Below are 26,739 nucleotides of genomic sequence, written 5' to 3'. Positions count from 1 at the left end.
ATGGGCCAATGGGCTGAGAAGTGGCAGATGGAGTTTAATTCAGATAAATGAGAGGTGCTGCATTTTGGGAAAGCAAATCTTAGCAGTACTTATACACTAACTGGTAAGGTCCTAGGGAGTGTTGCTGAACAAAGAGACCTTGGAGTGCAGGTTCATAGCTCCATGAAAGTGGAGACGCATGTAGATAGGATAGCGAAGGTGACATTTGGTATGCTTTCCTTTATTGGTCAGAGTATTGAGTAGAGGAGTTGGAAGGTCATGTTGCGGCTGTACAGGACATTGGTTAGGCCACTGTTGGAATATTGCATGCAATTCTGGTCTCCTTCCTATTGGAAAGATGTTGTGAAACTTGAAAGGGTTCAGAAAAGATTTACAAGGATGTTGCCAGGGTTGGAGGATTTAAGCTATAGGGAGAGGCTGAACAGGCTGGGGCAGTTTTCCCTGGAGTTTCGGAGGCTGAGGGGTGATCTTATAAACGTTTACAACATTACAAGGGGCATGGATAGGGCAACTAGGCAAAGTCTTTGCTTTGGGGTCAGGGAGCCCAGAAGTAAAGGGCATAGGTATAGGGTGAGAGGGGAAAGATATAAAAGAGACCTAAGATGCAACATTTTAATTTAGAGGGTGGTACGTGTATGGAATGAGGTGCCAGAGAAAGTGGTAGAGGCTCGTACAATTGCAACATTTAACAGGCATTTGGATGGGTATATGAATAGGAAGGGTTTGGAGGGATATGGGCCCAGTGCTGGCAGGTGATACTAGATTGGGTTGGGATATCTGGTCGGCAAAGACTGGTTGGACCGAAGGATCTGTTTCCATGCTGTACATCTCTATGAATCTAGTACATACTTGGTAATTTTCCAGTGTACTGATGCCAGCGTTTAGTTATACTGGAACAGCTTCATTAAAGGCATGGTTTCATTTCTAGAACACAAGTCTACTGTACTATTGCTGTGATGTTATCTGGGTTCATATTGCTGTTGCAATTGTGCCAGCCTCCACCACTTTCTCTGGCACCTCACTCCATACACGTACCACCCTCTAAATGAAAACGTTTGCAGTAACCAGTGCTTTCAGCTGTTTCTTGATATCAGACAGTGAATTGAATCAGTTGAGAATGGCATCCAAGATAGTGGGGACAAGATGACTCCTCATTCAGCAAATAGATGCAAATAGTTCACTGATTTGTCTTTTGCACTGATTACTGAGCTTGCCACCATGTCAGCCAGTGATATTTAAGTTCAATTAATAAAACTGGAATGGAAAGGTACTGTCAGATATGCCAACCCTGACAATTACTGTAAAAACCCTAGTTCACAAGTGTCTTTTAGAAAATTTGCTATTTTTACAAATGCACAAGTAAAATCACATGTATACCATTCAGCCCCTGAAACCTGTTCCCTTGTTCAAATCCACAACCCTGCCTACTCCTGATAACTTTTCAACCCCTTGCTTATCAAGAATAAAATATATACAGTATAGTTCTACCACGTTTTCAGGATGACAGTTCCAAAGACATAAAACCTCTATTTTAAATCAGCAATTCTTGATTTTTGAACAGTGACCCCAAGCTGTAGATGCTGCTCCCTTAAGAGGAAACAATTTCTCAGTATCCACAGTCAAAAGCTTTCAGGATTTTGTATGTTTCCATCAAGCTGCCTTTTCCTCTTCCAAACTTCAATGATTACGAAAATAGATCACCCAACCATTCTTCATAACCAGTGCATTTGCAGCATTTCTGAAATAAGGCATCAATACTTCCTCTAATTCCTCGTGGCGTGTGAGTGTCAGAGAAAGGTGAGCAATGTGTTGCCCATTCCTAATTGCCCTTGACCTGAGTGGCCTTTCGGCCACTTCAGTGGACAATTAAGTCACTGCATTGCTGTGGGTCTTGCTTGCAGGCCAGATGAGGAAAAGACAGATTTTCATTCCCTAAAAGGATATTCATGAACCAGATAGATTTGTACAATGATTAACAACAGAAAAAGTTTTAAAAGTTCCAGATTTATTACATTTCAACACCTGCAATAGTGGAATTACTAGCCCAGTGGCATTATCACTATGCTAAAGCCTCTCTCAGACTACCATACTGTACACAGTATTCCAGATGTGTCCTCACTGTGTCCTGTAGAACTGAGGTATAATCTCTCTATATGTTTGGATTCAATTCCTCTCGAGATAATTAACATTCCACTAACTCTCCATAAATCTTTGCTGTACTTCTACTTTCAACCTTGTGATTCATGACAACCAGATCCTATTGCGACCTCTCACTGTTAAAAATTCATTTTTAATTTTCCCCTGACAAAATGGACAATTTGATTTTATCTATACCTACATACAATTCCAGACCATAGCAATGTCCTCTGAAGAGCCCTGAAAAGGTCCAGCAAGCGCCTTCATTAAAGGGTATTTGGGATGGGCAATGAATTCTGGCCTTGCCTGTGATGCCTACATTCCAGGAGAATGTAAATACTTATCTAGAAATCTGTTGATCTCTATCTAGAACATAGACCACAACTAAACTTCCACAGTTCTTTGGTGTAGACAATTTCAAAGATTCACCTTCCTGAGTGAAGAGGTTGCACATTTCCATCACTAATTCCATCTGATAACTTGGTTTGAAATGGGACAGGGATGGGAAATGAAGACAGGGAGCTGTTCACTTTCCTGGGAATCTATTCAGGAGGGGGGAACCCAATTCTGCTTTGGTCACACATTTTGAGTATGGGTCACATATTAAGATTCTTGTTCCTTACTCATTCTTGATGTCACCTACTGATGGTCACAGAAGCTGAAGTTTCTTTCAATAGATTTGAGAAATCATAGATAAAATTCATTTCTTTTCCCCTCAACATAGTCCATTCCCCACCTCGAACCACAGATCAGTAGGGTGCCAAGTTGACTTTCCCCCCATTATATATAACTAGAATTGACACCACCCCATCCATCTAACTTGCTCCAGTGGAGTATGTACATTGCAGGTACACGTTAAAGAGTTTGAGGATCAAACAAGTCAATTCAATAAGTTTGGTTGGGGATATGTGGGGAATGGGGTTGGGGGAACAAATGGATGTGGCATATTGGATTTTCAGAAGGCTCTTGACAGGGTCTTTGAAGGTTAGGAAGCAAAATTAGAAAACATGCAACCAGGAAGGGCCAATATATTTGGCATGGATTGAGGAAACAGTGGATATAAACTGATAACTTTCAGTTTGGCAGGTTGTGACAAGTGGGGTATAGTAAGGATCAATATTTAGGTCTCAGCCTTTTTACAATATACAATGATATTGGGGTTGAACAGAATATTTTAAACTTTGTGGATGACAAAACTGGTTGTAAGTATTGCTACGAGGAGGATGTGGAAAGATGAAAGGGATAAAAAGACTAAGTAGATAAGCACATGGCAGAGGCAATTTAATGTGGAAAAATATGAAGTTCTCACATTTGGTCAGAAAATCAGAAATACAGAGTATTTCTTAAATGGAAAATAGATTGGGAAGTATGAAGTCCAAAATAACATGGGTGTTCTTGTTCATAAGTTGCTGAAAGACAACACGTAGGTGTTGCAAGCAATTAGGAAGGCAAAGAGTATACAGGTATTGGTTTAAGTACAATAGCAAACAAGTCTCTGTAATGTGACACTACGCCTGGAATGTTGTGCAGCGTTTTGGGCTTCCAACCAGAGGAAGGTTATACTTAATGTACAGCAAGGTACAGAGGTTCATTAGGTTGATCCCTGGCACAACAATTAATCCATGAAAAGTGACTGAAGAGATGGAGCCTAAAATTTGGAGTTAGAAATGAGGGATGATCTCATTAAAGTACACAAAATTATTCCAAAGAGCATGCAAGCGCAGTCAAGAGCAAGTGGAGCCTGCCTGTCCAGAACAGGGGCACGGAACATGTTCTCAGAAATAAGGAGTCAGTCATTCAGAACTGAGATGAGCAAGTCTGACTTGATGAGTATAATTTTCTATCCCAGGAGGCTGTGAAACTCAGTCATTTCAGTATATTCAAGACAACAATCAATAACTTTTTAGATATTAGAGGGACATGGGTGCTAGGGGGAAAAAAAACAGTGCTGAGGTAGACTATCAGCAATGTTGAATGAGGCCTGAGGAGTTGAATAGCTGATTCCTGGTCCTATTTCTCATTACCTAGAGAAGGAATCAACAATTGCACAGCAACCACCACTAACATGCTTGAGAAATAAAATGGATCGAGAATACTGCCAAACTATGTAATTTTACCACATTCAAAAATCAACTAAAGAATTACTCCACTTTGTCAAGACAGCACAGCGACCTACAAGTACGAGTTACTACCATTTACAATTTAACGTTCAAGATTGATTTTCTAAGTCTCCATGCTCACTGCCACCATTTTATCTGAAGTGTGGTCGACCCCTTTGAGCATGAGGCTATAAGTTTCTGCTGGCTTTGGAATTACACTGGCAATGAACAACTTAAAAAATAGCATTTCAAATTTAATAAAAGCAAAATACAGTACAAAACAATCCATTTTAAGTAAAAAGCAAAGCCTTTTTGGAGATTGAGTTAAGGAGTTATATTACAACTTGTCTTTTTTGTAAAAATGTTACCAGTGCAGAATTCTGTAAAAAATATTTGTATGGATAATACTAGGCTGCCACTTGTTCCATTGACTTTGCTTTACATTGGTCCTGTGCAAGTTAATACAGTAAAAATATTAAACACCAATAACCGTAATTTAACTTACGGCCACCTTCCTTCAGTTCTGTTTCTACATTTCCATCCAGTTATCCATTCACTAATCAGAAAAGGTTACAGGAACTGACCAGCGGATGTTGGACTGAAACAATTTGGAATTGCACCAGTCAATCCGAAACAAAAAGCAGCAACATCCACTCTCTCTACCCTAAATTCCAGTTAGCCACATATTCCTGGTGCATCGATTCCTTCTCATTACCATCAGGAATGGAACAGAACTAGCTTCACGAAGTGGCATATGATGCCACAGGTCAGGCAAGCATCTTTAAATCAGGACTTTAGGCAAGTATTATAACGGAGCAAGACAGGGTTGCTCAAGGTGATCACCACCTCAATGTCTGTTCTCATCCTTTTTTGCTTGTAGTTTCCTTCTTCAAACAATCAATGTGCTTCAGGTTCCATTCTTTACCATCTCTAAACTGCTCCTGCCAAAGTGAGCAAGTGATCATTCCCGTCTGCTGGTGCACTGTTTCTGCCACTGGTTACAGTTATTAAGTATCAAAAAATGAGGTAAAACAGGTTTGGGAGGAAGAACAATACACTGAATTGTTCACATTAGTTTCCAATCCCTCCCCACCCCAAACCCCTCACTAGGCGTAGTTTTCCAGTCTGATTTTCCAGTTCCTTGCAGTGTAAGAGTGCAATTAATCAAAATGCAGAAAAGGCAGAGCATGTGACAACTGAGTACTACCCAATGAAAAGGGTGACACACAGGAACCGTCAATCAGATGGAAGAATGCACAGTATTTTCAACATGATAGAGGTCATTCAGACTTGTCGGGTGAGGGGCAGGGAAAGGAGAGGGGGGATGGAAGACATCAAACACCGTTGCTTCAAGCTTTCTTCAGTAAAGCAGTGCTTTAACGCAGAGCCAGCTTGCCTGGTTTCTGAATTTTTTTTTTAAAAAAAACAAGGTATTAAACACCAAACCATCCTGCCTTTGCAACAGCGATGCAACAAGGTGTGACCTCACAAAAAGTCGAAAGGGGGTGAAAGAAATTAAGGGAAAGAGCAAGGTCATGATGATAATCTAAAGCTGTAACAGTCCAAGAAACATCAGTTACTATTTAAAAGGTTTTTGTGACCATAAAATAAATTCTAATTGTTAATCAGCTGCTAAGCAAAGTTATTATAATCCTCAAGCTATTACCCACCGTATTGGCTGCAATCCCATGAGCAACTGCATTTAAGATTTAAAATTACTACAATTTTAACCCCAAAACCCGAATGAATAGAAATTTGTTTGACATCAGATAATAAAACATCCTCATACTTTAGCAATAGGGCTGCATATTACTAATTCAACTCAACCAAACAGGCTAAATATGTGTTTAAATCACTTTCCACCAACTTCCAAAACAAACATTACTTCAATAATATCAGAGTCATCAAGCTGGTTCATCGGAAAATAGTCAATATTTCACAGAGTTGGAGGGGAGAGAGAAAAAAAGGTGGGGGGGGGGGGGGGGGGGGGGGCGGGGGTAAAGGGTGGTGACTGGAGAGTTGTTTTGTGAGACCACACTTTCTTTTCCACACATTGACATTAAGCCTCGCTGTATAAGTTTGCGTTAAGCACTGTGCATCTCTTGAGCAATTCTGTAGCTCATAATCTTGTTCCAGTCGACCTTGGTGCGAGTAACTGGCAGGTTCCTCCTCAAGGCTTTGAACGTGGTGTCAGACATGGCGTTGTAATTTTCACAGATGGCAGTCTGAAACAACAAGACAATGCTGGCCAGAAAAATTTCAAACAAAGACAAATATCAACAAGGGAAGTTTAAAAGTGGTTTAATGACAACCAATTAACTTGTGTCAGAAATACACATCTGGTTCACTAATGTCCTTTAGGAAAGAAATAAACCATCCTACATGTAACTCTAGACGCACAGCAATGCAGTCATCTCTCAACTGTCCTCTGAAAAGACCTGACAAGTCTGATAGTTCAAGTGCGATTATGAATGGGAAATAAGTGCCAAAAACACCCATATCCCATCAACGAATAAAGAAATCATTGTACCAAGTTTGAAAAGGTAAAAAAAATCATTATTCGCAATCTTTAAATCATCTGTTCAGAGCAAAAAGAGCTGCGTTGCATTTTGGTATCATCTCCCAGACAGTCTGGTCAACACTTCCATCATGTTCCACACACATTAAATGAAAACTGTACTTCCACTCTCCCTGGGTCCCCCAGTTCAAAACTCTCTCGAGTTGCTGCTCCTCCAATATAAATGTTTGAGGTTTTAGTCTTGCAGCTTTCTGCCCTCCATACTCTTCAGAGAGGTTTTCTTGAGCTACAATGCACAGGATTACAGGGTCCTACTTTTGGGAAAAGGGATCAGCTATTTAAAGCTGAGGGAAAACTGTTTCATTCGTAATGTTGTGAATTTTGGAATGCTTAACCCAGAAAGCTGTGAATGGTTAGCTGATGAATATTCAGACAGAGGTTTTGACTTCATTTGTTCACAGATTGGTCACCTCATTTGAGAAAGGATGTACAGAACAACCTCTGTTATCCAAATGTCAATTATCCGAATTTCAGATTACCCAAAAAAGATCTCAAGGTCTCAAAGGTTGAGATCAGAAACTGGACTGTCATTACCTGCAGAAACTCTCTTTCCAAGACAGACTGCCCACCAGTGAACTCAGTAACTTCTCTCTCATGCTGTCTCTGTCATTTATTTTCTCTCTTTCTGCTTCTCGTTTTGAAATATAAAATGGTTGAGATAAATTTAACGGTAGAGGATATAGTTGTCTAGCTCCTGCAACGGGTTTCCAGAAGGGAGTCGAACTGTTGTGAGGGGAGCCGGAGATAGACGGCGTTGCACCTGCTTGGCCCTGGGAATGTTTGTGCAAGGCTGCAGTTTCCAACTGGTGGCAGTGAGGAAGCACAGGACTGGTGGTTGCTAAAGGGAGAGATTGGAAGGAGAAGGAACAAAGGAAAGGACAAGGTTGGAGACAGCAGCTCGGTGTGCACCCAAGCGTGGTCTTCCCACCAGATGAACTGTCTCTGTCCAGTCTAAGCATTTAAGTATTAAATTCATTCAACCTCCTGATCATTTTAACTTGATTTAAGATATTTACCTGATGCTGATCAGTTATCTGAACAATCAGTTATCCGAACAAAATACTCCCCACCCATCTCATTCGGATAATCAAGGTTATTCTGTACTGGCATTACAGGGGATGCAGAGATTACTAGATTGATTCCGGGGTTGAGAGGGTTGGCTGAAGAGAGGTTGAGTGGACTGGGTATAGTCATTAGAATTTAGAAGAATGGGAGTTTGGGGGATGTTATAGAAACATAAAATGAAGGGTGCAGATAAAATAGAACCAGGGAGGTTAGTTCCACTGGCCGGTGAAATACAACTAGGGACATAGCCTCAAAATAAAGAGGAGCAGATTTAAGACTGAGTTGAGGAGGAACTTCTTCATCCAAAGGGTTGTGAATCTGTGAAGGTCCCTCCCCAGTGAAGCAAGTTGAGGCTATCTTGTTGAATATTTTTAAAACAGATAATTCCTTTGCTGTTCATAAATCTAAGGGTTATGGTGAGCAAGCAAGTGGAACGCAGTCCACGAAAAGATCAGCCATGATCTTATTGAACGGCGGAGCAGGCTCAAAGAGCAAGATGGCATACTCCTACTCATATTTGTCATGTTCCTATTGAGGTCATTGCTGATCCCCAACTGTGGTCGCCAACTTCTTGAATCACTGCAGTCCAAATGGTGTAAGCACGCCCAGACAGTGAGGAAGGAAGTTCCAGGCTCTTTTAACACCAAGGCAATCAAGAGATGAGGTTGAAGGTGGACTTGGGACAGATCAGACATGGCCTTACTGAATGGCACTATGGGCTTGAGGGCAATATGGCTAATTCTTGCTTCTCTTTAACCCTCGTTAAAGAGAAGCAAGGATTGGCACTGACTGGAATTGCTCACAGTGATCCCAAACACATATAGGGTACATGATCAATAGAAAAATGTCTTTCATTCTTCTGGCTGTATACCAAGATTTTGTTTGCTTTTAAATTCATGTTCACTGAATAGATTTAACTGGCTAACCAAAATATCTCATTTGTGTTTCTCACATTAGTTCCTATTTGCTAACGCTAATCTTAAATTTCTAAAAATTAGCAGTTTGGATTTCCCCATATTAAAATAGCAGCTGAAATTGGATAGCCCATCACTCCAGACTTACTGTATTTGGTCTTCAATTTGTGGTCAGAGTTTTGTCTGACTAACAAAAGTGTCAATCGGAAGGGAGACAATATTAACCCTAACCAATGAGAGACACGTTTTCTACCTTCTATCATTGTGCAGCAGCTGAAAAACTTGTCTTTTCTGATTTAAACAAAATTCCCACACCAAACATCAACTGAACCAGTCTAACAGTAAGGGAAAGACAATCCACACAAAGACCATATCCCTACCTGGTAACTATGCTCTGCTGCTTCAATCAGTTTCACAAAGTCCTTTGCAGTCTGGGCTTCATTCTGAAGGGATGAAAGAAAGGTTGTGAATTTTAGAATTGTTTACCCAGAAAGCTGTGAATGCTTAGTTGATGAATATTGAGACAGAGGTTTTGACTTCATTTGTTCACAGATTTGGTCTCCTCATTTGAGAAAGGAGGTACTGGCATTCAAGGAATGCAGATAAAATTCACTAGATTGATTCCGGAGTTGGGAAGGTTAGTTGAGGTGAGTTTGAGTAGAGTGGTACAAACAGGCTAGTGCAAACTTTCTCAGCAATAAATAGATACCAACACATGTAGATTGAATATCTCACTGTCAGTCACGCAGTTACCGAGGTTATACCAGTGACTTCGTCAGTAATGAGCCATGAAGACCTGAAACGGCCCCAGAAAACACCTCTGATGTGCACAGTCACAATATTTTAGCTAAGTTCCAAAAATCATAGAATTTGTACAGTGTGGAAACAGGCCCTTCGGCTCAACAAGCCCACAATGACACTCTGAACACTATCCCACCCAGACCCAATTCCCTATCCCTATTACTCTACATTTACCTCTGACTAATGACCTAACCTTCACATCCCTGGACAGTATGGGCAATTACGCATGGCCAATCCACCTGACCTGCACATCTTTGGATTGGAGAAGGAAACCCACGCAGACATGGAGAGAACGTACAAACTCCACAGAGACAATCGTCCGAGGCCTGAATTGAACCCGGGTCTCTGGCGCAGCAAGGCAGCAGTACTAACCACTGAGCCACCGTGCCATTCTAAAAGCAGGAGACGAAGGCCAGGAACAGAGGTGGTGAGATTTGGGAGTTTACTGGTAAAAGTAGACTGAACTTATTTTTTAAAAAAATTAACGTCAGGCCAAAGTACAGCAAGAAATGTTTGACTAATAATCCAAGGAGTTCAGAGTTCACATCCCACTTGGGCAGTGTGAGCATCTGAATCAGTTTTTATACAAATCTTTGACATCGAACAAAAATTGGTCAAAGATGACCATGGAGCTGACTGTATATAAATACCAAATTAGTTCATGAGTGCTCTTTTGTGAAGGGAATCTGACGTCTGTTGCAAGTTCTGAAATGCATCCTGAAATGGTCACACTGATGTATCAAAATAATTGCCCAAAGTGTGCAAACTGGGTGGATTAACCATGGGATATGCATGGTTACAGGGATAGCATAGGGAGCGGTCTAGGTGGGATGGGCTTTGGAGCACTGGTATAAACCAAATGGCCTGATTCCATACTGTATGGATTCTATGAAAAAATGCCGACTTTGCTGGTGAAATCAATTCTTAAAGCAGAAAGAATGGACACCATCAAACTACTTCCAAAAAATCTCTCACCTGGAAGGACACATTTGAAAATACAAAGACAGAAGGGAAAATAAGTGGGGGCACAATGAGTCTGCAAAGGGATATAGATAGTCTAAGAAAGTGGTCAAAAATATGGCATATGGAGCAGAATGTGCTGAAGTGAGGTTATTCATTTCAATTGGAACAGTAGTAGTTTGGGAGGTCTCAGAGAATATAAACGCAGCTAAATCACCAGGACCTGATTTAATGTATTCCAGAACATTGTGGGAAGGAAGGAAGGAAATTGCGAAACCCCTTGCAGAAATGTTTGCATCATCTATAACTATGGATGGGGTGGGTGATTGTTTAAGAAAGGCTGTAAGGAGAAACCAAAGAACTATACACCTGAGTCTGACTTCAGTTGTGGGTAAATTGTTTGAGGCGATTATAAAAGATAGGGTTTATGGACATGTAGTGAGGCAAAAATTGATTAGGGATAGTCAGCAGGGTTTTGTGCCATGTAAGTCATGTCTCACAAACTTGATTCAGTAAGTTCCCAAAAAGATTGATGATGGCAGAGCAGTAGACATTGTTTATTTGGATTTGAGTAAAACCTTTGACAAGGTTTCACATGGTAGACTAATTAGTAAAGTTAGGTCACATGGGATTCAGAATGAGCTTGCCAACTGGATACATATTTGACTTTGATGGCAGGAGATAGAATGTTGGTGGAGGCATGCTTTTTGGACTGGAGACCTGTGACCAGCGGTGTTCCACAGGGATTGGTTCTCGGTCTTCTTTTGTTTGTCATTTGTCTCAATGATTTCAATAAGATGATAAAAGGCATGGTTATTAAATTTGCAGATGACACCAAAATTGGTGGCATAGTAGACAGTGAAGGAGGATTTCTAAGATCACAAAGGGATCTTGATCAAATGAGTCAAAGAGCTGAAAAATGGCAGATTGAGTTCAATCTGGATAAAAAGAAGGTATAGTTGGCAAGTTTGAAGATGACACCAAAATTAGAAGTGTAGCAGACAGCGAAGACAGAGTACAATGCGATCTTAATCAGATGGGACAATGGGCTGAGTGGTTGATGGAGTTTAATTTAGATAAATGAGAGGTGCTACATTTTGGGAAAGCAAATCTTAGCAGGACTTATACACTTAATGGTAAGGTCCTAGGGAGTGTTGCTGAACAAAGAGATCTTGGAGTGGAAGTTCATAGCTCCTTGAAAGTGGAGTCGCAGGTAGACAGGATAGTAAAGAAGGTGTTTGGTATGCTTGCCTTTATTGTTCACAGCATTGAATAAAGGAATTGGGAGGTCATGTTGCAGTTGTACAGGACATTAGTTAAGCCACTTTTGGAATAGTGTACACAATTCTGGTCTCCTTTCTATAAGAAGGATGTTGTGAAACTTGAAAGGGTTCAGAGAAGATTTTCAAGAATGCTGACAGTATTGAAAGGCTTGAGCAAGAGGGAGAGGCTGAATAGGCTGGGGCTATTTTCCCTGGAGTGTCAGAGGCTGAGGGGTGACCTTTAAGGATTTATAAAATCATGAGGGGCATGGATAGAACAAATAGACAAGGTCTTTTCCCTGAAATGGGGGAGTCCAGAACTGGGTGGCATAGGTTTAGGGCGAGTGGGGAAAGATTTAAAAGGGACCTAAGAGGCAACATTTTCACGCAGAGGGTGGTGCGTGCATGGAATGAACTGTCAGAGGAAGTGGTGGAGACTAGTACAATTATAACATTTAAAATGCAACTGGATGGGTATATGAATAGGAAGGGTTTAGAGGGATATGGGCCAACTGCTGGCAAATAGGACTGGATTAATTTAGGATATCTGGTCAGCATGGATGAGTTGGACCGAAGGATCTGTTTCTGTGTTGTACATCTCGGACTCCAAATGCAAGGTATTGCATTTTAGTGCAACAAACAGGGTCCGGCTTATACAGGTAAGGCCCTAGGTACAGAGGCATCTAAGAGTGCAGATACATAGTTCTTTGAAATTTGCATCACATATAGACAGGGTGGTTTAAAAAGACATGAGCCTTCATTGCTCAGTCCTTTGAGTATAGGAATTGGAAGTCATGTTGAAGTTGTACAGGACATTGGTAAGGCCTCTTATGGAATACTCTGTCCAGTTCTGGTCGCCAAATTATAGGAAGGACATTATCAAACTGGAGGGGGTTCAGAAGAGATTTATCAGGATGTTGCTTGGTCTGGAAATTTTGAGTTACAAAGAAAGGGTGGATGGGCTAGGACATTTTTCATTGGAATGTAAGAGGTTCAGAGGTTCAAAGGAGTTTATAAAATAATGAGAGGTATAGGTAGAGTTAAAGGCAGTTTTCCTCAGGATGAGGATTTCAAGACTAGGGGGATGTGAGGACAGAGATTTACAAAAGGTGAGACACAATTTTTTTTTCACACAGACGGTGATTCATGTGTGGAATGAACTTCCTGAGGAAGTGATGGATGAGATTACAATGCTTAAAAGACATTTGGATAGGTACATGAATTGGGAAGGTTTGGAAGGATATAGCCCAGGAGCACGCAGGTGGGACTAACTTTGTTTGGGATAATGTTTGGCATGGACTGGTTGGACTGAAGAGTATTTCCCTGTTAAATAACTCTATGACGATGACTCTAATAGAAAAACAATATTGTCTTTCATTGTTTAAATAATAGGGTGCAGTTGTGCAGAAGGATCTGGGTGTTCTTGTACATAAAAACAAACTTAATATGTAGTCACAACAAGCAATTAGGAGCTGAACAGTCATGCTGCCATTTTATGCAGGGTTTTGGAATATAAAGTTAATTAAATCTTTCCACAACTGTACATGACATTGGCAAGACTACAAGAATAGCTACACTTTCAAAAAAAAGTATTCACAGTTTGAGGGCATTGCTCCTGAAAGAATGCTCACAATCCAGATGGGTTTTTCCGATGGTCTGTAATGGATGCACTATTACACATTTCATTCCAAATTTTTATTAAATTCAAATGCCATCTGCTGAGGTGGGAATCAAACCAGGTCCCCAGGATATGACCTGGGTCTCTCGAATTATAGTCCAGCAAGAACACCATTCGGCCAATCCCTCCCCATGTCTAAAGACAGTTTTTGAGTTGAGATACATTCAGGGAAGGTTTACTTAATTCATTCCTGGGATGAAGGGGCTATCTTACGAGCAAAGGTGAGTAGGGTCAGCCCATTCACAGTTGTTTAGAAAATGGATGATTTTACTGAAATACAAGAGATTCTAAGGGGAACTGACAAGTAGCAACTGAGAGGATGCTCTCCCTCATGGAGGGATTTAAAATTATGAAACACTGGGTTAAAATATGGAATCACCTACTTAATCTAGGGATGAGTGGGAATTTCTTCAAAGACCTGTAAATTTTTGGAATTCTCTATCTCAGAGAGCTGCAGACACTGAATCATTGTGTATAGTCAAGGCTGAGATCAAGAGTTTTTTGAATTATACAGTGATCAAACAAGCAAAGTGAAATTGTGACCAAGATCAGATCAGCTGCAATCGTATTAATTAAGACAGATGACTCAGCTGTACAGAATAGAATCCCTATACTGTGGAAGGAGGCCATTCAGCCGGTGTCCATACTGACCCTCCGAAGAGCATCCCACCCAGACCCAACCCCCTTACCCTTTCCCTGTAATCCTGCATCTCCTCTGGCTAATCCATCTAGCCTGCATACCCAAGACATTATGGGCAACTTAGTAGGGCCAATTCACATAACCTGCACATCTTTGGATGTGAATCTGTGGGTGAGGAAGATGAAGCATATGATCTACCTTCGTCCTTATTCCCCATGGTGTTCTATTTATGTCCGATGACATAAACAGCATCAGTACAAGCAGGATAGAACCACTCTCTCACATGGAGAGAGAGAGGGGTGGGGTACTGGCAGAAAACTTGTTCTCGAGATTGTTTTAGCTTCAGTGTATCTAGAGGTAATGTCAGAAGTCAGGACGAAATGGACAGATAACGCAAACAACCTTTCCAATACATCTGACCTGACAGTGTTAGAAACACCTTGTAGATACAAAGCTCACTCCACACCACAGAACAAAATGCAACAGGTCCTCTTTGTACATTATGTTCCACTGCCATAATTTCAAACATTGTTCGTGTGGAAGTCTGTTCCAAACAACAAACTTTACACATCTTTTCTGCAAAATAACCAAATTACCATTTACAGATAGATTTGCTACCCACACCAGGACAGGTTTCAAAACAACCAGCTTGCTGACCTTCCCATATAAAATAATTTTTACTGATCTAAGCTACCTGATATTGTTCTCATACTTGGTCTCCAAATCATCTTGTGCCTGCCATGACCTTACTCTTCACTATGTTTACATCCAAATTCAATTACCTATCTCTTCTTGTAGACTTCATGAAATCTAACACCTCAAAAACTGGAATTTCCCTTCACCTCCCTCCACTTCTCTCTCTCTCTCCAGGTTTGTAGAACCTACATGCATGTAACCTCTACTTGACTTCAATTCACCGATTCCTGAATCTTGCTAGCACGTGCATTTCTTTTTTTAAGTTAAAACTTTTTAAAGTAGAACATGGGAGTATTAAATGAGACATCCGATTGTTTTGCCCTTATCATCTAGAAAGAAATAAGTTGAAGGATAAGTTGTGCCTCACCAACCTTATTGAGTTCTTTGATGTGGTGACCAAACAGGTGGATGAGGGAAAAGCAGTTGATGTGGTATAAATGGATTTCAGGAAGGCGTTTGATAAGGTTCCCCATGGTAGGCTTTTGCAGAAAATACAGAGGCATGGGATGGAGGGCTATTTAGCAGTGTGGGTCAGAAATTGGCTCGTTGAAAGAAGACAGAGGGTGGTGGTTGATGGGAAATGTTCATCCTGGAATTCAGTTACAAGGGGGGGTACTGCTAGGATCTGTTTTGGGGTCACTCCTGTTTGTCATTTTATAAATGACCTAGATGGAGGGCGTAGAAGGATGGGCGGTAAATTTGGAAGTAAATTTGTGGACGACACTAAGGTCAGTGGAGTTGTGGATAATGACGAAAGATGTTGCAGGATACAGAGGGACATAGATAAGCTGCAGAGCTGGGCTGAGAGGTGGCAAATGGAGTTTAATGTGGAAAAGTGCAAGGTGATTCACTTTGGAAGGAGCAACAGGAATGCAGAGTACTGGGCTAATGGTAAGATTGTTGGTAGTGTAGATGAGGAGAGAGATATCAGTGTACATGTACATAGATCCCTGAAAGTTGCCATGCAGGTTGATAGGGTTGTTAAGAAGGCATGCAGTGTGTTAGCATTTATTGGTAGAGGGACTGAGTTTTGGAGCCACAAGGGTCATGCGGCAGCTGTACAAAACTCTGGTGCGGCTGCATTGTGTACAATTCTGGTCATTGCATTATAGGAAGGATGTGGAAGTATTGGAAAGGTTCAGAGGAGATTTACCAGGATGGAGGGAAGGTCTTATGAGGAAAGGCTGAGAGACTTGAAGCTGTTTTCATTAGACAGAGGAAGGTTGAAAGGTGACTTAATTGAGGTATAAAATATTCAGAGGATTAAATAGGGTGGACAGTGAGAGCCATCCTCATCAGATGGTGATGGCTAGCATGAGGGGACATAGGACAGATGTCAGAGGTAGTTTCTTTACGCAGAGAGTAGTAGGGCTGTGGAACGCCGTGCCTGCAACAGTAGTAGACTTGCCAACTTTAAGAGCATTTAAATGGTAATTTGATAGACATATGGATGAAAATAGAATAGTGTAGATTAGATGGGTTTCAGATTGGTTTCACAGGTCGGCACAACACCAAGGACCGATATGCCTATACTGCACTGCAATGTTCTACGTTTCTTTACGCAGAAAAAAACAGATATTATTAGATATAATTTTGTCTTCCACAGGCCTCACTGTGTATATATAGTTCAGGGTATAGCAAGTAGAAAATGAACTTCATAGTGTCACCATGCTCGCCTGAGACTTTATGTCATTTAAGGTCAGTGGCTCCTTCACATGATTACATCAGTTTCTAACAATATTCAAGATTTTTCTAATAGCCAGTTAGGAATTTTTAATCCATTCAGACTTACTGTAATTGGCAAGGTTTCCTGAATGTCCTTCTGACTCATCAACTGAACATTACCGTCTTCATAATAATGGACCTTGAAAGACAGGACAATGTATTTAATGTGGATTGTGTTCTAGCGCTTTGTATGGAATTAGTCAAGTTACACAAGACAGCATGACACACCTGGATTTTCAGAACTCCAGTAAGCTGAGCTGATGATGAACCAATATTGAATTTCCACTCAGATCTCCAACGTCCATTCCTACAGAAAGTTGATAATTAGAAATAGATCAGTCGAAGTGCTTTTTGTTGACAAACTCACATAGCCTTGAAAATTGGTATGAGATGCTATGCAAAAGTTTTATTGATCAAATTGCTCTGTATCTTTCCCTTTCCTGTGATTGCTAAAATAACTTGACTCCCATCCCAGAGGTGTTGCAGTTAAAATGTGACATAAAACCACTAATGCTTCAATTGGCTGTAAGGCAATTCGGATGACCTGATATTGTGATGGATATGAGAGAACAGTAACTCATTCTTTCTTGCAACTGAGATTAAGTCCATGAGTATTAATTCTTGCAAAACAAAATCTAACAGATCATCATCTCAATGCAATTATGGAGTTTTAGAAACAGTAGGCACACTCATATTCCATAAGTGAATTATAAAAGTAGGTCATCTATCTGGCAGTCCATCGCCATTGCTCAAATATTGTGCATCTTACATGTAGAGAATGGTCTCAGAAGCAGAGGTAACAAGAGTTGATATAGAACATTCTAAATTGGCTGATAAACTAAATAGAACATAAATTGTGATGCAATAGCATCTAAACAACTAATTCTGTGTATGTAGTTTGATTTATCCTGTTGTGCAAACCTGAAATAATAACAACAGCTCCCAACACCTGCTAAAAACATAGGAACAGGAGGTAATTTTACCCCTTGAATGCCTCATTATTTCATACCTGTGGTTGACTAAAATCCGCCAATCTCAGTTTTAAAAGTGATTGATCAAATTCTTTTTAAAATGGCTGGTTTCCAACTCATACTACAGCATGTAGAAGTATTTTACAATTACACTCCTGAACAGTTTGACTTTGTCTTTTAGGACATTGGCCCTTAGTAGTGCACAGCCTAGAACGGAAAATTATTTTTCTATATACACTCGCCGTTCTGCTTAATATCTTGAAACCATTGATTAGATTAAATATTACTCTTTTAGCTTTATATTTCAAGAATTTAGTTTGTGTGATCACTCTCCATAAATAAACTCTTGGGAGTTCCAATATCAGTATATTTATCCTGCACTACCTATAATGCCAGTACATCCTTCTGGAGTTTTGCCCAGATCTACAGCTTACAGTACTTCATGTATCGTTTAAACAAAGCTTTGTATGGCTCAAGCAGATCTGAAGTTCAGTCATCAATGTAGGAAAATAAGACCGTCAATATGAATTCAGGAAATTCTCAAACAGAGCCTGTTGGTTATAAATGGTGTTGACAGGAATGCCTGGTAAAAGTTCTTTGCTCTTGGAAATTGTAATGTGGGATCCTTCTTGTCCACTGGAGAAAGCCAATGGAGCCTTGCATTAGCATCTAGTCTGCAAGACAGCACCACTGATGTCGTTCTCTCTTAATACCACATTTGTGTTACAGCCAGGGATTTTGTACTGGAAACTTGAGTCCATAATCATCTAATTCAGAAAGGCAGGCAAGCTACCCAACTAAGCAAAGGCTGACAACATTTGCTTCCTTCTTCTTAGCACCATTCAACTCATAAATCATTCTACTGGACCTCACTGTAAGTCAATTTGCTTGTTAAGCTTCAGTTGGTCATCCAACCACAACTGGCAATGGACACATTACCATCACTGAACAATAACTGGTCATGTGACTGATAATGACAGGGAACAACTGTAGACTGTGAATGTTAATGGATTGGTCAGATGGGCAGAAAAGTGGCAAAATGAATTCAGTTTGGAGAAGTGTGAGGATGTTTTTGAGGAAGTCAGATATGGCAAAGGAATACATAATTAATAGGAGGATATTGAGGGGTGTGAAGGAGTAAGGAAAGATTAGGGAGTAGATGAAGAATGTTTTGTTCACCCAAAGGGTGGCTAGATTCTGGAACTCACTGTCTGGGGCTAGTACAGGCAGAAACCCTTAAGTTATTAAAAAGCTGCCTGGAAATGCATTTCAAAAGTTGTAACCTGCAAGTCTATCAAATGAATGCCATGAAGTGGAATTAGGTAGAGTGGCTTATTTCTCAGGTGTTGCAGACACAAATGAGTTAAGTGACCACTTTGTAATAAACTATGATTCCATGATTAGGAGGACTGTGGGTTGATACTCCTTATTCGCTGACTTAGACATGAAAATCAATCACAGCACCATTACTGGTGGCTGACTAAGAGGTACCCAGTGCAGACCAAAGACCAAACACTTATGGGGATGAGGTTGTGATTAGGCCAACAGAATCAATTACATTTATAATGTTGGAAAGAATTGTAGTAGGCCTGAGAATTCAAGTGTTTTAGTAACTAGTACTGTGCAACCAAAAATAGTGGTATAAAAGGGACTGGGAGTAAATAAGTCAGGAATGCAAAACAGATTGCAAGAGCTTTTATAAATGTACAAAAAATGAAAGTGGCTGATTTAAACTTTGGTCTCTGAGACAGGACCAGGAGAAATAGGCTATGAAGGAATTGTTAAAGATATCGAACAAATATGGCGTCTACCTTGACAATAGAAGACGAATCGCAGAAGTTGCTGAGTGACATAATAAAAATGAAGAACTTAAAGTCATTAAAATCAGAAGATAAAAGAGGGACTAAAAATAAAAATGTGCAGAGCCTGATGGCCTAGCTCCTGGCACTCTAAAGGAGGTAGCTGCAAAGGCCACGATGTCTCCTGGTTCCAGCAGATGACAAGCTAGCTAATGTGACACCAAGATGAGGCAATGAGTCAATAGGGAACTACAGACCTATTAATCAAATATCAATGGTCAGGAAGGTACTCGAATATTACTGAGAAAGCTGCAACAGTACGGTTTTACGAAAAGGAAAATCGTATTTGCAAAAGTGGAGTTCTATGAAGCTATAAACAAGAGGATAAGTGGGAAGCTGATGTACTTTATTTTGGATTTCCAAACAAGCACGTGTTAAGGTGCCACACAAGTTTACTACAGTAGATGAGATTCCTTGGAGCAGGGGAAAAATAATAACATTATGTAAGAAGAATTGGTTCACAGACAGATAGCAGTAAGGATAAAGGGCTATTTTTAAATGACAGGATGGAACTAATGGAAGGTTGCAAAAATTAGAGCTGGAGAAAGGGAGATTGTGAGGCTCTTCACTTTGGCAGGGAGAACAGAACAGTAGAACACATTTCAAGGATATGAAAACATGTAAATGATGTTCAAAAAGACTTGTGTCTATTTGCACAAAACACAAGCTTAGAATGCAGGTATAGTAAGTAAATAGAAAGGTAAATTATCTGTTGGTCTTTAGTATAAGAACTAGGATACACAAGTAAGGATGTCTTGTTACAACTGAAGGCGTGTACTATACCTTTAAGAGAGTGAATGCTGTTCTGAATTGAGTGATTACAAGTACCTGTGTAAATAACTCTATGGCAGTCCCAGAGGGTACTGGAAAATTGAAAATATGTAACATTTGGCTATGAAATAGATACCTGCTGTTTTGACAAGAATTCAAATTTAACCAATCAGTTGAAATTATGTCCCTGGATACTAAAACTCAATTGAGTTTGAAATTATTGTTTTGCTAATATCGAACTAATGAGATGGCCTGATGTTGGGGAGATAAAAATGCAGACGTTTTGAAAATTGGAGAGACAGCAACTGTCAGATAGATCCAAGAAATTAGGAAACATTCTCAATCGAAGGGACCTTTTTGTATGAAACATACTCACAGTAAAAAGAAGGAAGACATCCCAGGGAGATCCTCAACTGGAATGGCTGATGGAATTCAACATGAACAAATGCGAGGTCTTGCACTTTGGCAAAAAGAATAAAAGCACAGACTACTTTCTAAACGGTGAGAAAATTTGTAAAGCCAAAGTACAAAGGGATCTGGGAGTGCTAGTCGAGGATTCTCTAAAGGTCAACATGCAGGTTGAGTCTGTGATTAAGAAAGTGAATGCGATGTTGTCACTTATCTCAAGGGGGTTGGAATATAAAAACACCGTTGTGCTACTGAGACTTTATAAAGCTCTGGTTAGGCCCCATTTGGAGTACTGTGTCCAGTTTTGGTCCCCACACCTCAGGAAGGACATAGTGGCACTGGAACGTGTCCAGCAGAGATTCACATGGATGATCCCTGGAATGGTAGGTCTAACATATGAGGAACGGCTGAGGATCTTGGGATTGTATTCATTGGAGTTTAGAAGATTAAGGGGAGACTTAATAGAGACGTACAAGATAATACATGGCTTGGAAAGGGTGGATGCTAGGAAATTGTTTCCGTTAGGTGAGGAGACTAGGACCCGTGGACACAGCCTTAGAATTAGAGGGAGTAAATTCAGAACAGAAACGCGGAGACATTTCTTCAGCCAGAGAGTGGTGGGTCTGTGGAATTCATTGCCGCAGAGTGCAGTGGAGGCCGGGACGCTGAATGTCTTCAAGGCAGAGATTGATAGATTCTTGTTGTCTCGGGAAATTAAGGGCTACGGGGAGAATGTGGGTAAGTGGAGTTGAAGTGCCCAGCAGCCATGATCGAATGGCGGAGTGGACTCGATGGGCCGAATGGCCTTACTTCCACTCCTATGTCTTATGGTCTTAAGAACGACACAGAAAGCGACATCGGCTGTGTGGTTTTGAAATTAAGTTGATGTAATTTTAGTATGTCTCTTATTGGAACAGCATATTGTTATAGAGTTGGAGGCAGGTAATAAGCAGTTAAGAGAAAGGGGCCTCAGAGTTGTGAATAGTTGTTGTCTAATGTTCACTTTTAGAGTGAAAAAAATAAATTGACTTTTTTTTAAGATTACTTGCAGTGTGGAAACAGGCCCTTCGACCCAATTAGTTCACACCAACCCTCCGAAGAGCAACCCAACCAGACCCATTCCCCTACATTTACCCCTTCACCTAACACTGCGGGCATTTAGCATGGCCAGTTCACCTAACCTGCACATTTTTGGACTATGGGAGGAAACCCACACAGACATGGGGAGAATGTGCAAACTCCACACAGACAGTTGCCTGAGGTGGGAATTGAACCTGGGTCTCTGGCGTTATGAGGCATCAGTGCTAACCACTGTGCCACCGTTAGTGGAAATTAGGAGTTCTCTGTCACTCATATTTTAACAGATTCCGAGGCAAGATGAGTTTTTCTTAGTGTTTAGTTTAATTAACAAAGGAGTTCACTTCCGTGTCATAACACAACAGTATAGGATATTGTTGAAAGCAAATATTGTATAGTTTTAGACTCCACATCTCAGATGACTATACATGATTTAGGACAGCAGAAGTTCATAACATTTTTTTTTCCCCTGGATAAGAAGCTTATTCCTTAAAGAGTGGCTGCATAAATGAGGTATTTATTCTCTGGACTCCAGAGATGATCTCACAAACAGATTATTTTGAAAAAGCTTGACGACGTGGACATTGGGAGGTTTCTTTCTCTGACTGAGGAGACTTGGGCACAGCTTCAGGATGAGAAGGTCAATCATTCAGGATTGATGTTAGGAGAAATTTTTTCACTTTAGGTTGTTTGTTTGGAATTGCATATCTCAAACTAATGAAGAGTGAGCAGAAAAATGAAAGAGCTAAAAGATCAGCCATAACCTTAAATGAATGGTAGAGCAAACCCAAGAGGTTACATAATCCACTTGCACTCTATTTATGTTCAACCAAGTTTAAAACACTAAATGAAGGGATGTCATTAAAAAGGCCAATATTGCAATATCTTTTCAACCAGACTGATTAACTAAAAAATGCATCAGGCTCTAGAGATGCTGCTCTGGCAGTTCAAATTGCATTTTAATTACCACTATGTACTCGGAGGCAAGCAAACACCTACCAAAAATTATGAGGCTGAAACTGATGGTTTTCAATACAAGCTATAATAGTTTGCTGTCCGTTGATAGTCTTACCATAGATCTACAAAATAAAAACTCAAATATTAGCACATAAAAAGAAAAACAGGTTTTTAATCATAATAACAACTTTTTAAAAATCTTTTACTCACATTGGTAAGTGCATAAAACTAAGCTACTATTGGCCTGGCAAATTCAATTAAAAATATCTCTATGTTTTAATACATCAAAAATTTGAGCAATGCTATTGCAGGAATACGAAACAAAAATTCTGGAAAAATGGTAGTTCACAGGGTGGACATAGTTAGGATATTTGGCTGTTGAGTATGCAACAGTGCTCCCTAAATTATGACCCCATTTCAAGGCTTGCACATTATCATGACCCTACAACTAAAAATCAAAAGAAGCTGAACTCTACTTATTCTCACTCTTCTTAACCTCAATAATACATTTCACACAACCTCGAAAGTGCAAGTCAGCAAGCCACTCAACTGAGACAATAACAGCCAAGTTAATTTTTGACCTTACCCGACATATGTAATGGTCAATGACCATTACTAGGAAGCTCTGGCCAATTATCATCCCATCAATACACAGCACAGCAGAGTCATCAGCTAATGATCTCAGATAAAACCCGTCACCAACAAAACTTGAACCATATAAAACAGAACAGGTCACAACAGCTTATCACAATACTTAACAGTGCAGATGCCATAGGGGTAGTGGTTTTTCACATACGCCCGCAGTGCATTATCACAGGCACTTCTCCAAGATTCTATCGCAGGCTCACCCTCCTGAGGGTGAACATCACTTCCTTCTTTCTTCACATGATCAAATTTGAATGACAGTTTATTCTTTGGATCCGTAAATCTTCCGTTACCCAGATTTCCATGCTCTGTAACCAAGACCTGTGCAAAAATGTCATAGCTTAACTCTTTCAACTGTAATTTATAGAAAAATGTACAAACATCTACATAATAAAAATGTAATTCTGCATGCACTTCTTGCCAACATTTCTCTTTAATTCCTCTGTCAGTTGTAACTGGACAACTCCTCTCACTGGAGTTTCTCTAAGTACACTCTCCTCCAGAGAGGGGAATAGGGGTTAATAATGAGAGAAGCAGAGGAAAGCAAGGTAAGGGCGCAGGAGTTCAGCAAGTAGTTCAAAGGAGAAGCTATTCGGAGTGATAATTGGATGGTAGGTACGTGAACAGGTAGCGATTAAAGTGACACAGTGGAACCGTCCAAGGGCGACATTCTTCTTGCAATCCTAAACTTGGTTGTTCTCTTCCTCATTCCAAAGGCAACTTGCAGAAGACAAAAACAGTGTGCACAAGCTCACCTGCAATTTTATATTGTCACCAAAAACTTTCATCAGAAGTTAAAAACTTCTGTGGAGCTTAAACCAGAGTTCCTTTACACTTGAAAATATTTCAGTTTTTTTCACTCAGCCAAGTAAATGAGACACTAGGTAGCGCCATGTTCAAAGAACTCCAAAATAATACAACTGAACTACATACCCTCAATATCATTTCTGTTTATCCAGTATGGGCGTTCTCTGTAGGGGTATACGATGGGTATTGCTTGATACGCCAGCATTTATTGCCTATCCCTAATTGGCCAGAGGTCAGATAAAAGTCAACATATTGTCTGTGTGTCAGGAGTCACATATAGGTCAGACCAGATAAGAATGGCATATTTTCTCCTCTAAAAGGAGATGGATAGACCAGATGAGTTTTTAAGCAGCATTAAGACAATCTTTATGTCCCTATGTTCCCAGAATGTTAGTCTGAGGTTCTGGATTGTTAACTAGTGACATTATCACTATGCCACTGCATCAAAAATATCACGGTTCAAGCTGACCTTTGAAGTTTAAGTCACAGAAACTGCAGAAATTGCCAGTCCTGTTTGCATCAGACACAATCCACAGGTACATCAGGCTGCAGATTTCTCTGCAGGCATGTGAAAGAATCCTAGTATTGTTAATAGATCTATTGCTCCAGAAGTACATTTGTGACCCATATTACCGGTCAACCATTAACAGGATGCTGAGGCATCATGGATCTCAGGCATCAGATTAGTCAATCTACCATTCTGGGTTGAACTGGTTCCAAGTGTCAATCGTCAGAGTCTTGGGACCACTGTCACAATTGATGAGATTCATCTATTGTTGTCAGACAACTACCATAAACACACTTGGGAAGGTTAGTTGCATGCCTGAAGCAAATTGAGTATGACGTGGCATGGCTTCCATCCTCCTGACCACAAAACATGCAGATTTTCTGCATCTTTGGGTGGGATACATTACTGCTATATTTTACTCCTCTTGATGGTGTTATTACCGATTCAGTGATATCAGTAACATACTGCTAACTTGTCTGTTATACCCAAAGCAGCTGCTAATTCACAGCTACAGCATCTTTAAAGCTTCCCCATAGCCCCAGTCCACTTAACAGATCCCAGGTTTCTTCCTTACCTGTTCATCATAGCCCTCTATCTTCACAGGAGTGAACTGGTCCATATTATACTGTGCAAATGCACTAAGGGAAGAAGAAGGTGAGTCAAGGTAAACATTACGCATACGAACTGCTGCACTTTGCTTCTCATCGCCTATCGGTTTCATCATACATCAACCTACCAATTGTATCATTAAACCTGGGGTCCAATGCCTTAATACTTTACTTACATACCAATCAACATCCTCCAAGCAATTTAGTTATGTTTCCAACTGACAGTACACTGTATTCACAGTAGCTGACTGGTTTGCTCCAGATGCTTTCAATGTATCTCATTTCCCTAAACCTCTAATCACAGAGAAGATTATATGTTCATTTTAAACATGAGCTTGAAAGATTGTTAATCAAAGGTATTAAGGGAAATAAGACGTTCAGCCACAGATTAACCATTATCTCAATGGAACAAGCTCAAGAGGCTGAATAGCTTCCTCCTATTCCTCTCCAATGTTGAGCTCCAAGGTCCTAGGGAAAGTTGCTGAACAAAGAGACCTTGGAGTGCAGGTTCATAGCTCCTTGAAAGTGAAGTTGCAGGGAGAGAGGATAGTGAAGGTGTTTGATATGCTTTCCTTTATTGGTCAGAGCACTGAGTACAGGAATTGAAAGGTCATGTTGCGGTTGTACAGGACATTGGTTAGGCCACTGTTGGAATATTGCGTGCAATTCCGGTCTCCTTCCTATCAGGAAGATGTTGTGAAACTTGAAAGGGTTCAGAAAAGATTTACAAGAATGTTGCCAGGGTTGGAGGATCTGAGCTACAGGGAGAGGCTGAACAGGCTGGGGCTGTTTTCCCTGGAGCATCGGAGGCTGAGGGGTGACGTTATAGAGGTTTACAAAATTATGAAGGGCATGGATAGGTCAGGGAGTCCAGAACTAGAGGGCATAGGTTTAGGGTGAGAGGGGAAAGATATAAAAGAGACTGAAAGGGCAACTTTTTCACGTAGAGGGTGGTACGTGTATGGAATGAGCTGCCAGAGGAAGTGGTGGGGGCTGATAAAATTGCAACATTCAAGAGGCATTTGGATGGGTATATGAATAGGAAGGGTTTGGAGGGATATGGGCCGGATGCTGGCAGGTGGGACTAGATTGGGTTGGGATATCTGGTCGGCATGGACGGGTTGGACTAAAGGGTCTGTTTCCATGCTGTACATGTCTATGACTCTATGGCTAGAAATTAATATTACATACACTGACAAATACTTCCTTGGAAAGCATCCCGTTTGAACTAAAATTAAACTTACTGTACAGTTGCATCCTTGAGGAGGGTATCATTATTCATTAATGAACGCACATCTGGAAATTAAGAACATTTACAAATCACAACAGTTGGTAATTTAAACCTGTAAACAAAAAATAAAGTTCAAAGAAAGATTTGTTATGTTAGTTAGGATTAATATGCAAATTATACATTGCCATTCACACCTGCTAATTCAAAGTGACTAGAATAATTGAATAGAATTTTTTTACTCCAAACTGGTGAACTAATGGATGATTCCACTGCTACCATCTTATAACTCATGGGCTCAGTGTAATTTGCTTGAAAACAATAAGAGAAATTGGGATATATCTCA

The 26,739-nt window shown here is 40.3% G+C and overlaps 1 protein-coding gene across 2 annotated transcripts in view; it reads right to left on the bottom strand.

Annotated features, from left to right (window-relative positions):
* Nucleotides 1–1,985: 1,985 nt before the first annotated feature.
* The window catches only part of capza1b (capping actin protein of muscle Z-line subunit alpha 1b), a 67,242-nt gene continuing 42,488 nt past the window's right edge, over nucleotides 1,986–26,739 (bottom strand). For both annotated transcript variants that reach the window (XM_072563899.1, XM_072563898.1), the window contains exons 3-10: nucleotides 26,410–26,461; nucleotides 25,132–25,195; nucleotides 23,357–23,563; nucleotides 22,640–22,719; nucleotides 16,783–16,861; nucleotides 16,622–16,693; nucleotides 9,173–9,235; nucleotides 1,986–6,460 (exon numbers count right to left, since the gene is read on the bottom strand). In XM_072563899.1, coding sequence (XP_072420000.1) covers nucleotides 6,320–6,460; nucleotides 9,173–9,235; nucleotides 16,622–16,693; nucleotides 16,783–16,861; nucleotides 22,640–22,719; nucleotides 23,357–23,563; nucleotides 25,132–25,195; nucleotides 26,410–26,461 — 758 coding nt within the window. In that variant the 3' untranslated portion in view covers nucleotides 1,986–6,319. The remainder of the gene's footprint in view (nucleotides 6,461–9,172; nucleotides 9,236–16,621; nucleotides 16,694–16,782; nucleotides 16,862–22,639; nucleotides 22,720–23,356; nucleotides 23,564–25,131; nucleotides 25,196–26,409; nucleotides 26,462–26,739) is intronic.

This window comes from Chiloscyllium punctatum, chromosome 45, assembly GCF_047496795.1.
Source record: "Chiloscyllium punctatum isolate Juve2018m chromosome 45, sChiPun1.3, whole genome shotgun sequence".
NCBI lineage: Eukaryota > Metazoa > Chordata > Chondrichthyes > Orectolobiformes > Hemiscylliidae > Chiloscyllium > Chiloscyllium punctatum.
The sequence above is the reverse complement of the archived record's forward strand: the minus strand, read 5'-3'. Positions and strand labels throughout refer to the sequence as shown.